A 16,589-nucleotide genomic window follows, 5' to 3' on the forward strand; every position below is an offset into this window, starting at 1 on the left:
GTGCTACAGACCTAAATGAGGCAACGCCGAGAATTACAAAGAATGCAGAGAAAATAACAATTTTCATAGCAGGAACAACTCAAAGTGTAATTAAAATCCATTGGAAAGACACAAAGAATTGGAAGAAATGGAACGGCTGTCATCTGTTTGGATAGAAAATCAAACAAAAAACAAGTTTGCTTATGATAGAAGCAAAAGCATTAGCAATATTTTATTACGTAATAGTTGTAATAAAATACTTACGTATTTTATTATGATTATAATGTTTTGGTTACAAATGTGTGTTCAATCTTGGGTGGTCGGCACCTAACCCTATTTTTCTCATAGGGCCTGTTGTTTATATTGCACGATTTTGCATTGCACGAGGGTTTCTAGGAACACAACTATCGTTCTATACTGACTATACTTAATATCTTTATTAACTACATAAGGGTGTATAAAAATATTGCCTTTTTTTGCCTTCAAAGATGATGTGTTCTCTGAAATCATTAACTTTAGCCTCTATCAGACATACCCTTCTATTTCACCTATCCTTATTACACGGTATATCCCCTATTTCTCTGGTAGAGTCACCCAGAATTACTACTTCTGAGCATAGAAGTAGTAATGATGATGCTTGAGAGAAGGCTCGAGCATTAAGTTTAATGCCCAAATGTCTTATGAGTTCTCTGATTTAATTTATTTAATTTCTTCCAGACTTTAATGCTGAGTTCATACATAATTCTTCACTCTCCCTGCACCTAGGGCACACAAAGGAATAATGTGGGCCACTCTGTGATAGCTTGGAGATAGCTTAAAATACATGCTACAGTCTATCTGGCATCCAAATGGAAGGGAATCCCCATAGATGTAGTTTTCGCTATAATTATGGATACATTTCTTATTAAATATTACAAGAAAAATTATGTTCAATTAGTGGTTTTGTTGCTCCACTGGTTTAAAAATTTGGATGATCTTTCTGCTGCCCTTTTTTCATAATATTAGTAACTTGTTTTGTGTCTGGCTATCTGATACTGTGCACGGAAGCTTCATATTGACTGGTATGCCAAAATGACTCCTTGTGTGACAACAACGTTGCCAATATCAGATTCCTTGAAGCTGAGATTTTGCTTCTTAGCAGGATTGTGTTCATCCTTGCTAAGAATTAACAGATGACATTGCTAATAGGTAAATTTATGTACTGTCTAGGAAATTCCATAGAATGTCCTCAAAGGTAGTAACTTTAGTTCTGCACATAGAATATTTTCATACCAGAGGAGTGCTTCCAACTACCCATATGTATCTTTTGCTAGTTTGAGAGAAGCATATTATGACTAATTCTATTTTTTATATTTAGTTTCAGAAAATGCAGAATATTGTAATTATATTCTAATAAATGGTCCTCTGATAAAACAGACGGTATAGTGGTTTATCATTTGCCACTTGTTTTGAGAGATCTGGGTTTAGGTTCCATCATATACTGGAAGTATTTTTAAGTTCTTCTGAATTAAGGCTGTAGTTAGCTGATCTCAGGCAGGTAGAGCAAGGTTTTTCCTGTAAGTTACTCCAGATTTTTTTCAGCCCACACAATATACAAATTGATCTCTGAATGAACGCACACACACACACACACACACACACACACACACTTGTACTGGCAATACACAATGGCTAAATATGGTCCCAGTTTCGGATGTGCCTAAAACCCAGCACCCTCGTAATTTTTTTTTTTTTTTAAGTTTAAAAGTTAATGGGTGAAATTTTGATGACCTTTTTTAACTACAAAAAATTTACTGCTCTGTATTTGTGGTTTTTGAAAATCAGTTAACTTGTTCTGAGAAATTGAAATTTTTTTCCAGAAATAGTGATTCTCAAATCTTTGCTCAAACATGTATCAGTGTTTGACCGCATATCAGAAAATGCTTTTGTGGTGTACTTAACACTTAAAAACCAAAAAAATACTAGTACCATATGATATTCTCAGAATTTTTACTATTATACTTTCAGTGTAATATAATTATTTTTCTTCAGCTTCAGAAAGAGAAAAAAAAAACTTATATTATATTAGGAATTCATCTGATTATTTTATTGGCTTGCCCTTTCTTCTGATATGAAAGAAAGTAATACAGTCATCATCTGCAGCCATTTTCAATTCACTGCAGGATGAAGGCCTTTCCAGCAACTTTCGAGTTCCTTCTGTTTTGTATAATGGCCATCCATTTACTGCCCACAAACTCTTGAATTTCATCTGTCCATTTCCATTGTTGTCTTCCAGGTTTCCTTTTAGCTCTTCTTGGGTACCATTCTGTTATTTCCTCAGTCCATCTGTTATGTCCTCGAGCTGTGTTTCCTGCCCAAGTCCATTTCAATTCTTTAGTTTTGATAAGAATGTACTCCCTAATCCATGCTCTTCTCTTCTTATCCAACTATGATTCTTAATATAATTCATTCCATTCTTCACTGTGTAGTTTTCAGCCTCTCTTCCATCCTTTTGGTGAGTGCCCAAGTCTCACTTCCATAAGCCATGGTGGGTAGTATATATTGGTTCATTATTTTATATTTCAGACAAATTGAGATATTGCTCCTCAGTATGTGACTATATTTCTTGAATGCTATCCATCCGAAATTTATTCTTCTCCTGTCTTCCAGCCATTTATCATTATTGCAGCTAATGAGTTGTCCAAAATAAGTATATGAATCCACCTTTTCAATTACTGCTCCTTCAATCATTATATCCCTTTCTGTGGCATATCAGAGACGTGGTGTCACACAGATATAAGGAATGCCGAACTGGAATTTGGGGAGTACAACGTGTACAGAAAGGATAGACAGGATAGGAAGGGAGGAGGTGTTATGCTGTTAATTAAGAAAAACATAAAATCAAAAGAAGTGCATCCAGTTGATATAGATGAACAGTGCACTGTTAAGTCAGTTTGGTGTGACATAAGCACTGTGAAAGCAAAAATAAGAGTAGGAGTGTGTTATAGGCCTAATGACTCGAATGAGTACAATGAACAATTGTACAGAGAAATAGAGTGGGCTAGTAAATCGGAATGTCTTATAATGGGGGATTTTAACTTCCCAGATATTGACTAGAACTTGTGGGTTGGGCACTCACACACTAGTCAGACTTTTGTGGATTTATTGGACGATTGTTTTCTGCAGCAGCATGTTCGAGAGGCAACCAGAGAAAGTAATACTCTTGATCTGGTTATCAGCAGTGATCATTTGTGTATTAGGAATTTGCAGATAAAAGAACCATTAGGTGGCAGTGATCACAGTGTACTGACGTGGGATTTACTTAAAGATTTAATTACCATCAGGGGTAAAGGAAAGGGTTTTTGCTTCCATAAAGGAGAGTACAGTGGTCTCCGACAGTTTTTAAATTCTGTACAGTGGGATCAACTGACGATGTTACCAACAGTAAATTCTAAGTGGGAAGCATTCAAGGAATTAATTGTGGATGCTACTAAAAGTTTCATACCTATTAAGAAATATTGTTCAAGGTTTAGGCCTAAATGGTTATCTAATGAACTAGTGAGACTCGTAACAGAGAAGAAAAATGCATGGGATGCATATAAATTATCAAACGATTCAGAAGCCTATGGCAGATATAAGTTAATCTGTAATCAGATCATAAAGGAGGTTCGGCAGGCGAAAGCAGATTACGAGAAATCCTTGGCAAAAGATGCTAAGAAAAACAGCAAGGATTTCTTTACTTATATAAACTCTAAAAGGAAGGGGATGAATATGATTGGACCACTTGACATCGATGGTTCGACTGTTGATGATCCTGCTCAGATAGCAAACAAACTGAATGAATATTTTGCATCAACATTCACACGTGAGGAATTATTAAGGTTTGAAAATGGCAGAAGGTTATCAAATTGTAGCAGGATACTTAATGATTTTGTAATAACTGAGAGCAAAGTGGAAGAGAAACTGTTGAAGTTAAACGTAAGAAAAGCACCTGGGGTGGATGGGATCTATCCAGTTATATTAAAGGAGGCGGCAAAGCAACTAAGCAAACCCTTATCCATAATTATGAGAGCATCCTTGGACTCAGGGGAGGTTCCCACGGACTGGAGATGTGCAAATGTATCCCCAATTCACAAAGGAGGATCAAAGGGTGATACGAGTAATTACAGACCAGTTAGTTTAACTTCTGTTCCGGGTAAATAATGGAGTCGCTGGTTAAAGATGCATTGCAGGATCATCTAGACAAGACTGCAGCAATAATTCAGACACAGCATGGGTTTGTTAAGGGAAAGTCTTGTCTGACAAATTTGATAGGATATTATGATGTGGTTACAAAGGAACTGGACGCAAAAAATAATATTGATATCATATATTTGGATTTCAGGAAAGCTTTTGACACTGTTGCGCATGGAAGACTATTATACAAATTGGAGCAGAATGGTATTAAGGGTAAGTTGCTACAATGGATAAAAGGATGGTTAAGTGGGAGAAGACAGAGGGTGGTAATCGATGGGTGCTGCTTTTCGTGGACTAATATTATTAGTGGAGACCCACAGGGTTCGGTGTTGGGTCCACTGTTGTTTTGTATGTTTATCAATGATATTGATGAAGGTATATCAGGCTTAATGTCAAAGTTTGCAGATGACACAAAGGTTGGCAGGGTTGTTAATGACAGTGTGCTACTGCAACAGGATCTAGATAATTTGGGCAGATGGGCTAAGAAGTGGCAACTGAAGTTTAACCTTGACAAATGCAAAGTACTGCATATAGGTAGAAGTAACCCCAGAGAAACGTACCAACTGTGTGGTACTACACTTAAGGTGGTAGAAAATGAAAAAGATCTGGGAGTAATTGTGCAGGTAGATATGAAGTTTTCTGAGCAATGCAGACAGGCTGCCAGGGCAGATCATGGGGTTTTGTCAATGATATATAGGAATTTTGCTAGCAGGGAAAAGGAGGTGATTATCCCTCTGTATGAGGCAGTGGTCAGGCCATGCCTTGAGTACTGCGTTACAGGTCTGGAGGCCTCATTTAAGAAGGATGTAGATTTACTTGAGCGTGTACAGAGAAGGGCAACACGATTGGTGAGGGGAATGAAGGGATCCTCTTATCAAGAGAGGCTTAAGTTCTGCAAATTGCAGTGGCTGGAGACTAGGCACCTGCGCGGTGATCTGATTGAGGTGTATAAGGCCTTGAATGGGTTCAGCACGCTGAATTCTGATGGGATCCTTCCACTTGTTCAGATTACGTACCTAATTGGGCATAAATTCAAATTAAGAAAGGACAGATGTAGAATAGATGTGCGGAAATTTGCCTTTAGCCAGTGGGTGGTTAATTGCTGGAACAAACTTCCATCTGTCGTGCAAGTTGATAGGTTGAATAAATTTAAGGAGGAACTGGACAGGCATTTGGAGGGAATGGTGTGATTTTTTTTTTTTTTTCTTTTTTTCTTTTTGGCTGATGCTGCATAAACTCATACATTTGCTTTCTTGCATCACATGCCACTACTACTACTACTTGTTCATCATTTCTTTTGTTTTAGCCATATACATCTTTAGTCCAAAATCCTTATTAATGCTGCATAACTAATTAAGGTTTTTCTCTTAATTCTTTGGGATCATGGCTTATAATCATAATGCCTTATGCTGTATGGACAATATCATCTGAAAATCGTAAATGGTTTAGGTACTCTCCATTTACATTTACTCCTTTCTGTGACTAGTCTCCAATTTTCTGGAAGCTTCTTCAAGGGCAGCAGTAAACTTCAGAGATAGTAGTAGCAGTGGCATGTGATGCAAGAAAGCAAGTGTATGAGCTTATGCACCATCAGCCAAAAAAAAAAAATCACACCATTCCCTCCAAATGCCTGTCCAGTTCCTCCTTAAATTTATTCAACCTATCAACTTCCACAATGACAGATGGAAGTTTGTTGAAGCAATTAACCACCCGCTGGCAAAAGGCAGATTTCCGCACATTTTTCTACATCTGTCTTTTCTTAATTTGAGTTTATGCCCCCTTAGGTTCGTAATCTGAACAAGTGGAACAATCCCATCAGAATTCAGCGTGCTCAACCCATTCAAGGCCTTATATACCTCAATCAGATCGCCGCAGGTGCCTAGTCTCCAGCCACTGCAATTTGCAGAACTTAAGCCTCTCTTGGTAAGAGGATCCCTTCATTCTTCTCACCAATCTTGTTGCCCTTCTCTGTACACGCTCAAGTAAATCTACATCCTTCCTAAAATGAGGCCTCCAGACCTGTACGCAGTACTCAAGGCGTGGCCTGACCATTGCCTTATACAGAGGGACAATCACCTCCTTTTCCCTGCTAGCAAAATTCCTATATATCATTGACAAAACCTCATGACCTGCCCTGGCAGCCTGTCTGCATTGCTCAGAAAACTTCATATCTGACTGCACAATTACTCCCAGGTCTTTTTCATTTTCTACCACCTTAAGTGTAGTACCACACAGTTGTTACGTTTCTCTGGGGGTTACTTCTACCCATATGCAATACTTTGCATTTGTCAAGGTTAAACTTTAGTTGCCACTTCTTAGCCCATCTGCCCAAATTATCTAGATCCTGTTGCAGTAGCAAACTGTCATTAACAACCCTGTCAACCTTTGTATCATCTGTAAACTTCGACGTTAAGTCTGATATACCTTCATCAATATCATTGATGAATTAAATATACAAAACAACAGTGTACACCACACCGAACCCTGTGGGACTCCACTAATAACATTAGTCCAAGAAGAGCAGCACCCATTGATTACCACCCTCTGTCTTCTCCCACTTAACCATCCTTTTATCCATTGTAGCAACTTACCCTTAATACCATTCTGCTCCAATTTGTACAATAGTCTTCCATGTGCAACAGTGTCAAAAGCTTTCCTGAAATCCAAATATATGATATCAAAATTATTTTTTGCATCCAGTTCCTTTGTAACCACATCATAATATCCTATCAAATTTGTCAGACAAGACTTTCCTTTAACAAACCCATGCTGTGTCTGAATTATTGCTGCAGTCTTGTCTAGATGATCCTGCAATGCATCTTTAACCAGTGACTCCATTATTTTACCCGGAATAGAAGTTAAACTAACTGGTATGTAATTACTTGCATCAAATGCCTCTACTAATGCTAATGTATTGGGACATGATCAGAGTCAAATGACATTTCTGCAATGTACTCAAGGGTGCAAGGGATAGAGGCTAGAACTAGATCTAAGAGGTTATTCCCCCTGGTTGGAGCTTCATTAATAAGCTGTAGATCAGCACATCTCAAGTGTGCCAGAAGATCCTTTTTCAGATTAGATAGCTGAGGAGGTAAATTGAAATCACCACAAACTAAGTGTGAGAAGCCGTGGGATGCAGCTGATTGATTATCCAGTTGGAAACTTCAAGGATGATTTGCTGGGAAGGCGTTGGAGGTGTGTGCACCACACAGATGTCAAACGTCACGAAGTTGTATCCTAACGTAACGAGGATTGCTTCAGAGTTAGGGGAGTTACTGGATTTATTATCCAATAGCTTGAAAGTGGATTTCTTGTAAAATATTTTGCGACGCCTCCACCCTTGCGTGCAATCCGAGATGTGAATACGACCCATAATCAGCTGGGGCAGCTACCGCTAGGAATTCTTCATCATCATTGAGCCAGGTTTTGGTGATAGTGAGCAGGTCAAAATATCCGGGGAGCAGAATTTGCTCCATAGTGTCAAGCTTGTTCCTAAGACTACGCACATTCTGATAAAAGATGGTGCAGGCAGGTACTTTGATACGGACGTGTGGTCTCTGACAAGGCACTACTCGATTCAGCGGGGTGTATCTAGGACTGATGAGCACAGGGATCGGCATATTTGTGTTCTACGTCTGTGGTTCTGGTTGTGGTAACGAGATCTGGGATTGCTATGAATCAGGGTACCATTGGTGGGAGTCCTTTCCATTCATTTATCCAACTTCATTTTTATTAGGAGAATAGTATTTTACCTGTACTGTTTAAAATAGTCATTTGTTTTTTCCTTTGCTGTTTTGTCCTTCATAGTGGAAAATAAATTTTAAAAATTTGCTTTTGTTTACAAAGTTTATTATACTGGTAAATATTGTAGCATGGAATTCCTCTGAACATGCTGCTTTTTATAAAGTTATATAATTATAGTAGTAAAACAGAACAAGATTATATGTGACCTTTATCATTAAATGTGAAAACAATATTTATTTCAGGCTGACATTTCAATTCTGTCCTTCCTCCAAGGTTTATGGATTTGCAGCTGTTGATCTGAAGTATAATGGAGAACACCAGGTGAGATATTACACAATTAAGTGCATAATGGCTTAAGAAACAGGGTAGTAAGAAATACAATTTAATCATCTCTAAATGTGTTTTTTATATATATGTATACACCGATGAGCCAAGGCATTATGACCAGTGAGTCATTATGCAAATTGAAGCAACTGCAAGTGAACTGTGGCACATGCGTGGGTCAGGACACAGTATAAAAAACACCTGATACTGAGCTCCATTAATCAGTGTTACTCTTGTTCTTCAGATGGAAAAGGCAGCGGACTTAAGCGAGTTTCACAAAGGCCAAATTGTAATGACCAAACGACTGGGTCAGAGCATATCCGAAACAGCACGGCTAGTGGGGTGCTCACAGTCAACAGTGGTTAGTACCTACCAAAAATGGTCTGTGGAGGGGAAACCCACAAAGCACCGGCGAAGTGTTGGATGACTTTGGCACAACTCGCCGGTAATTGGAATGCTGGTGACGGGAATAATGTGTCACGACACACGGTACATCAAACCCTGCTGAAAATGGGGCTGCATAGCCGCAGGACACTCAAATGCCCACGTTAACCATGGTTCACCAGCGACAGTGCCTACAATGGGCACGCGAGCATCGAAACAGGGCCTTGACTGATTGGAAGAAGGTCGTCTGGTCTGATGAATAACGTTTTCTGTTGCACCGTATGGACGGCCAGGTACGTGTGCATCAGTTACCTGGGGAAGTGATGACACCTGGATGCACTGTGGGACGAAACCAAGCCAGTGGCGGTGGTTTCATGATTTGGGCAATGTTCTGCTGGGATACCTTGAGTCCCGTCATCCATATGCCGGGCACTCTGACATCTATCACCCACCTAAACATCATTGCTGACCAGGTACACCCTTTCATGGCAACAGTCTTCCCCTCTGGCGGTACTGTCTTTCAGCAGGATAATGCGCAATGCCACACCTCCCGGATTGTTCGAGACTGGTTCGCAGAACGTGAGGAAGACTTCCAGGTATTGCCCTGGCCTCCAAATTCCCCAGACATCAATTCCATCGAGCATCTGTGGTTTGTGTTGGAACAGCAACTCCAATCTGCGGCGTCTCGACCACAGACCTTACAGGAGTTAAAGGATCTGCTTGTTACGTGTTGGTACCAGATACCACAAGGCACATTTAGAAATCTTGTCGCGTCCATGCCTTGTCGGGTACGAGCTGTTTTGGCTGCATGTGGAGGACCAACATCATATTAGGTAGGTGGTCATAATTTTTTGGCTCATTGGTGTTATATTGCATTCCATAAATGACTGACAAGCTTGTATTAAGAAAAAAAATTAATGCCAATACCAATTATCTAATTCATTTAGTGTAATCTTAGAACAATAAGAAGAGATGAATCAGTTGCCATGTATTAAGATACATGAAAGTCATATAAGTCTCATTCATCGAATTTATGTAATAGATAACTGTGTTTAAATTAAACTTAGGAAACATTTGAACTATGAATTAATTCTATTAATATTATTAATATTAATAGCATTAATTCATATCATATTAATATCAAATTAATATTATTAAGTTGATAATAAAATAACCATATTTTCATTTCCCATGATAAACTGTGTTTAATTTTTAACATAGTGTAAAATTCACTTCAACCAGCTCTGTACAAGTAAAGAAACCACTAACGGTAGATAACATTAAATATGGGTTGTGTTACCAATAATGTAGGTACACGGGGAGAAAAAACAACAGGTTACGGATCAGATTTTAGATTCTCCTTTGGTCCATAATAATGCATTAGCATTAGCATTAGCATTAGTAGAGGCATATGATGCAAGAAAGCAAGCTTATTCAGCATCAGCCAAAAAAAAAGAAAAAAAAAAAAAAAAAAACAACCACTACTCCCATTTCACCCCTCAATTCGTTCGAAATACCTGTCCAGCTGAGCCTTAAATTTGTTTAGGCTATCAACTTCAACAACAAGCGATGGAAGTCTATTCCACAAACCAACTGCCCGCTGGCTAAAGGCGAATTTCCGCACATCTATCCGACATCCGTCCTTCCTCAATTTGAATTTATGCCCTCTCAGGTGATTATTCTGAGCAAGAGGAAGAATTCCATCGGCATTGAGCATGCTAAAGCCATTCAAAGCCTTGTACACCTCTATCAGATCACCTCGGCGATGCCTAGTCTCCAGGCTCTGTAATTTGCAAAACTTAAGCCTTTCTTCGTAAGAGCAACCCTTTGTTCCATTCACTAATCTTGTTGCCCTTCTCTGTACTCGTTCCAGCAGCTCTACATCCTTCTTGAACTGAGGCCTCCAGACCTGTATACAGTACTCAAGGTGTGGCCTGACCAATGCCTTATACAAGGGAATAATCACATCCCTGTCCCTGCTAGAAAAATTCCTGTATATCATTGACAAGACACCATGAGCCACTCTTGCAGCTCGTCTGCACTGCTCAGAGAACTTCATATCTGCCTGCACAATTACCCCCAGGTCCTTTTCATTCTCTACCACTGTCAGCGTAGTACCACAGAGTTGATACGTTGATCTGGGGTTACTGTTTCCCATATGTAGTCTTCATGCATATAGTCTTCATGGAACACTTTTTACCAATTTGTTTTATGTGAAAGGAAATACAATGGGAGCATTAATTGTCCTGTGATCAAGCGTTTTTCTCTCTCTCTCTCTCTCTCTCTCTCTCTCTCTCTCGATTTTCTGCCAATCAGTTGTGAGAAGAAACCTGGCTGTATCCTGTATTCCTTAAAGCATGTGTGATACACCTGGCTTTTGGAATTTTATTTCAATTTACAAATAATATAATATAATGTGTGTGCACGCACACACACACAAAATGAAACCGGCTTAAGATATTTTTGACAATTACAGACATCCTAGAGAGTGGCTGTTTTTTTTTTTTTTTTTAAGCATATAAATCATTTTATATGCTTTGATATTAGTCAAGCTGAGCAAGTACAGTTAACAGATTTGACACCAGGGCCACTTTAAGATACACGCGATACTGCAAAATATGGCAGTGTTCTTGTGCACTCCTCTGACTCTATAATATGGCTAGAGTATAAACAGAACATTTATTTTATGTGTTAAGATACTTTTCATGTAGTGGTGGGGGGGAAATTTCTTGTAGTAGTAGCAGTGGCATGTGATGCAAGAAAGCAAGTGTATGAGCTTATGCAGCATCAGCCAAAAAAAAAAAAAAAAAAATCACACCATTCCCTCCAAATGCCTGTCCAGTTCCTCCTTAAATTTATTTAACCTATCAACTTCACAACGACAGATGGAAGTTTGTTCCAGCAATTAACCACCTGCTGGCTAAAGGCAAATTTCTGCACATCGATTCTACATCTATCTTTTCTTAATTTGAATTTATGCCCCCTTAGGTTCGTAATCTGAACAAGTGGAAGGATACCATCAGAATTCAGCATGCTCAACCCATTCAAGGCCTTATACACCTCAATCAGATCACCGCGCAGGTGCCTAGTCTCCAGCCACTGCAATTTGCAGAACTTAAGCCTCTCTTGGTAAGAGGATCCCTTCATTCGCTTACCAATCTTGTTGCCCTTCTCTGTACACGTTCAAGCAAATCTATATCCTTCCTAAAACTACGCAGTACTCAAGGCATGACCTGACCATTGCCTTATACAGAGGGACAGTCACCTCCTTTGTCTACATTGGTACTTTTTTAAAAGTTAGGATATAGCCAACTAGTTAACACAGTGAGTTAGCTGGACAGTTAAGACAATCAGAAGTATCCAGAACTGAAAAGAAATGCTTGTACAAAAAATGTTTTAAAAATTTAAGTGAGCTTCCCAAACCACAAACAAGATAGACAAATGAAATAAATTTAAAAATGAAAGAGCTTAAGAGTTTGTACTTCATCCTTCATCATTTTTATTAGGAAGAAAGAGGCTGTTATGCGCAAATGACAAAGATTTATAACATTTTCTAACAAAGCTTCAGTTATAAAACAAACAAAAAAAATCTTTCTTTCTGTAAATAGTTGTACTCATTTTTATTTTATTGTGAATGGAATTATTGACCTGGATACTGCCACTAATATTCTGTGCCCTAATCTGACAAAATGCATGTGTTGTGTAATATGTGTAAATTGCATGTTCATGGGTTCATTTGCATGTTGTTTGAAAAGTTCAGAAATAATTTACGGGTGGGCTTCCCCTTTCTCCTGAGATTGCTAACTACAGACCTAATTGCAGAGCCCTTTAGAAATTCCCCAGTCCGTAACTTGTCTCCAACCCACACATTCTCCAAACAATGGCTGGTATTACCTTGAGCAAAAAAGCTTCCATTTCAAGAACAAACTGTTTTAAGAAGAAATAGAAGCTTTTTCACTCAATATCCTACCAGGTTTTGTAAGTTTACGAGACAACAGAAGTTACTGTTTCTGTAGGTCTAATATATTCTCCAAATAAATGACAAGTGATTGGCAAAACCACTGTACTATCTAAGAAGGTATCTTTCAAAACACTATTACCTTAACAACAAGTTGCCCTTGGTATTTCAGTACTTCAACAGCTGTCTGTAGTTCGATATTGAGACAACTTACCATGCAAGTAGAAATACTCAGTACACAGGTAAACAGTACCTCTCCGTATAGAAGGAAAATGCTGTTGATTTAAAGTAGTGCAGTACCAAGGCAACTATTTGTGCTATTGCAGAGAATTCTTCCCTGCATCCTCTCTTCACTTATGTAGTTCAAGTGTAGATAAGATAATGGTTATATTGGCCATACATCTTTATCTATATATGATATTTCTGTGCTACCATACTTCCCTCTGATAATGACATGTTACGTGGATAAAATGTCAGTTTGTAATGGCCAAAATGTACTTCTCAGGCAGGAAATTTGTAGGATATTTTTCATGACCAGAAACTTTGGTCTTATTAGGTGGGAAAACATTTTAAACTTGGTCCTCTTAAACAAGTTCCACTGTATTTTAATGTAAAAATATAAAAACAAAATATCTTTTAGGTAATGCAACTAAAACACCAAACTGAAAGCAAATATAGGGTGATGCAACTCTGGCCTTGAACATGGGATTTCCTATTCGAAACGTGCTGTGCAATCATAGTAAGGAGGACATTGTTGCTCGTTCCCTATCTGCACACTAGCTATTGGATCATGGTGCAACTGTTCATTTGGTTTATTATTGGTCTGTGTAAATGCAGAGAATGCTGCATTGCAGGTAACTGTATAAAAATACAGTTACCTGCAACTGTATTTTTATTTTTGGTTGTTAGCTTAACAATCATCATTATATATAACTTAATGATTGGGAAATGCTATATGCCAAAATTAATTATTCACCCCTTTCCACTATCTGCTGTATTTCTTCATTCTTTCAGCAGAACAGTTAATTGAACAAGTGATGTTGGCCTTCACTGACAAGTCCTTGCATTGTCTTTCCTGGCACACTGTGGCCCCAACTGCCCATGCAACATAAAACTCCAAATCAACCAACCAGCCAAGATCTTTCCTCTGTCCCATAATTCTAGCTTGGAACTCTGAGTGGGCCAGTCTGTTGATGTCACTTACTAAGCTTTGTGGCAAAGGACATTAGTTTCTTGTTAAACTAGAGCTCCTGCACCATGAAATTTCATCAGTAGAGGAATGATGTTGTCAAAGATATATCACCATATTGCTACTTTAACATGTGTTCACAAAAGCTGTTAATCCAATACCATACTGTGAAAAGCAGAACCAAATCATCAGATTACTAAGATAGGAAGAATTATGTGCTTTTTCACAGACTGGAAAAGTTAGTCTGTCTGTCTCTGGTGAGCATTGTGTGATATTTTCCATGGAAACTAGGGTTTTTTTTGGGGGGGGGGGTTGCCGTAGGGGCAAGGTGAGCCTAGACTATGATTAAGTTTAAGCAAAGTATGCTGATAGCTCTCAACCTTAGTTGTGAAAAAAGATTACCACCACAGTGTTTCTCAATTGTGACCGTACAGTCCTTTTTAAAAATATTCTCCTAGTTGGCAATACAGTCAAGCTCTTCTACTTGATGAAAACAGCATCTATAAATATTCATCACACAATGTGCTAAAATTGTACTTCCAATTCCTGTAAGAATTCATTAAGTTACAATGCTGTTTTAATCATAAATTATGTATTGATCATATTGTGTGTCATGTTTGGTAAGTGAGAAGCCATTTTGGTTTTGTTCACATAACTGATACAGATGACGTTTTATATGCTGTGTTGAGTTTCTTGTGAATTGACACATTACTTTACTAGTGCATTAATAGTGTTCAGTTATAGCTGTTTGCCATCCGACCTATGCTAGTCTTGGTGGACTGCCGTAGAAAGATCAAGGTCTTCATGAACCAGTATAGTGGGAACTCCAGGCTTCCTGGAGTTCCCACTATACTGGTTCATGAAGGCTATGTTCTTACTGTGCCTAATTTGATGTGATATTCCCAGTGCTATTGTTTGTGACTCTATGTACTGCATGGTAAAGATAAATACAATATAGAAGGTTGAAAGAACTGGTGGAAACTGCAAACTGTTTTCGGGATAGAAAACCTATTTATTTCCACATTAAATCAGTTTAAATACTCAGTTGTATTTCTGCGTACCTGTACTGCTGTGCTTATAATTCACTCTGTTTATTGTTAGCTTATACATACTGTATATGCATTTTATTTCTTTTATCTTCTTCATATAATTTTTTAATTCTCTTGTGTATTATTTCTAGCAGTCTCTCATACTAATAGATATATTATTTAGATTTAGCCAGATCTCACTAAGTACACTATTTTATCATTTTATATTTTTATATTGAGGTAAACTCCTCTTATTATTTTACAAATATTAATATCAACGTAGAACGTATTGAGTATTACAGCTCTGATTCATACTAACTATTTTATTAGTAATGTCTTCTCAATGTAATACTAGCAATCATCTGTGGTGTGGTGTCTGGAAAGTTAACATAGAATAGGAGGAGGTAGAGGAAGAAAGGGATCTGGGAGTTACAATATGTGTAGATATGATGTTTTCTGAGCATGTAAGCAGGTAGCCACAAAAGCCTGTGTTCTTTTGATGATTTATTGAACATTATCCTGTAGAGCAGCCATTTTCAATTGAATCCATATGGCCCCATTTAGGGCCACAGACTGAAAACCATAATTAAGGGAGGACAAGGTTTATAGGCAAAGTATGCTGATAGCCATGGAAACTGAATAGATTAAACATTTTTAGAGGAAGGGAAAGGTCTTTTCTTTTAGGATAATTTTTTCCTTCTCCCAAAAATGTTATACCTTCAGCCTTTACTATTCATTGCGTCATTCATCATTAGTACCTAGTAGCTAAAACCTTAGGTTTTAGTATTATCATAAAGACTAAAATTTATCAAATCGCATGTCCTTCAAGATGGTCTTTTCTGGCATCTGTATGAAGAAAATGAGGATTTCCAGATGCTGCTGCTGCATACCAAAGTGAGTTAGCTGCCCAAGGAAATTGTCTTTGTCATTTTGTTGCACTCTGGGACACCATCGCTTCCTTTCTTTCTCATAACAAGCATGGAAAAAAACTTATTGGTGCTAAGATGGACATTTTATCTGGCAAATATGTTTGACAAACAGGGTAAGCACAGTAACCTCATAGATAGTAAGGAAGGCATTGTTTCTTTCCTTAAAAAGCTTGAAGTCTATTGGAACAATATCAGACGTTGAGAATTTTTACAATTTCCAAACCTGAACACAATCGCAGAGGCACTGAAGGACGATGACATTACTGTTTATGTGAAACATCTAAAACAAATACACACAGATCTGCAGGAAAGATTTAATGACCTGTTAAACCTCAGTATCCCATATTGGATTTTAGATCCATTTGAGGAAACAACCCACCAATGTTGAGGCAGAAATTCAGGAGAGTTTAATTGATCTTCAGAGTGATATAATTGCATGCTGTAAGTTCAATCAATTTAAAATCGATTTTTGGGTCAAGGGTGATCTGCTGAATAGATTCCAAAAACTATGGGAAAAGGCCCAAATATTTTTCTTTGCCTTTCCCTCAATACATTTGGTTGAATGCGGATTCAGCAAAGTAGTTTGACAAAATCCAGGAACAGGCTTGATATCACAACAAGAAGTGACCTTTGACTGTCACTATCCAATTTGAAGCTGGACAGCAAAAAACTTGCATAAGAACATCAAGCTCAAGGATATCGTTGAAATTTTTGTTTAATAAAAATCTTTTTTAATTTTTTGTAATATGTATGTTCATGTTTTCTTCTTTTCTACATGTTCAATAAAAATGATTTCCTATTTGTCTGTCTGTTCTGGAATCACAAGTCACAGTGCACAT

General features: G+C 38.0%; 1 protein-coding gene across 8 annotated transcripts in view; it reads left to right on the top strand.

Moving 5' to 3' along the window:
* Positions 1-16,589, top strand: part of Ufd4 (ubiquitin fusion-degradation 4-like) — a 729,475-nt gene that overhangs the window by 669,496 nt on the left and 43,390 nt on the right. For all 8 annotated transcript variants that reach the window (XM_090376711.1, XM_090376719.1, XM_090376714.1 and 5 more), the window contains one exon: positions 8,181-8,259. In XM_090376711.1, coding sequence (XP_090232837.1) covers positions 8,181-8,259 — 79 coding nt within the window. The remainder of the gene's footprint in view (positions 1-8,180; positions 8,260-16,589) is intronic.

Source organism: Mastigoproctus giganteus, chromosome 6 (genome assembly GCF_048544385.1).
Source record: "Mastigoproctus giganteus isolate SK-2022 chromosome 6, ASM4854438v1, whole genome shotgun sequence".
Taxonomy (NCBI): domain Eukaryota; kingdom Metazoa; phylum Arthropoda; class Arachnida; order Uropygi; family Thelyphonidae; genus Mastigoproctus; species Mastigoproctus giganteus.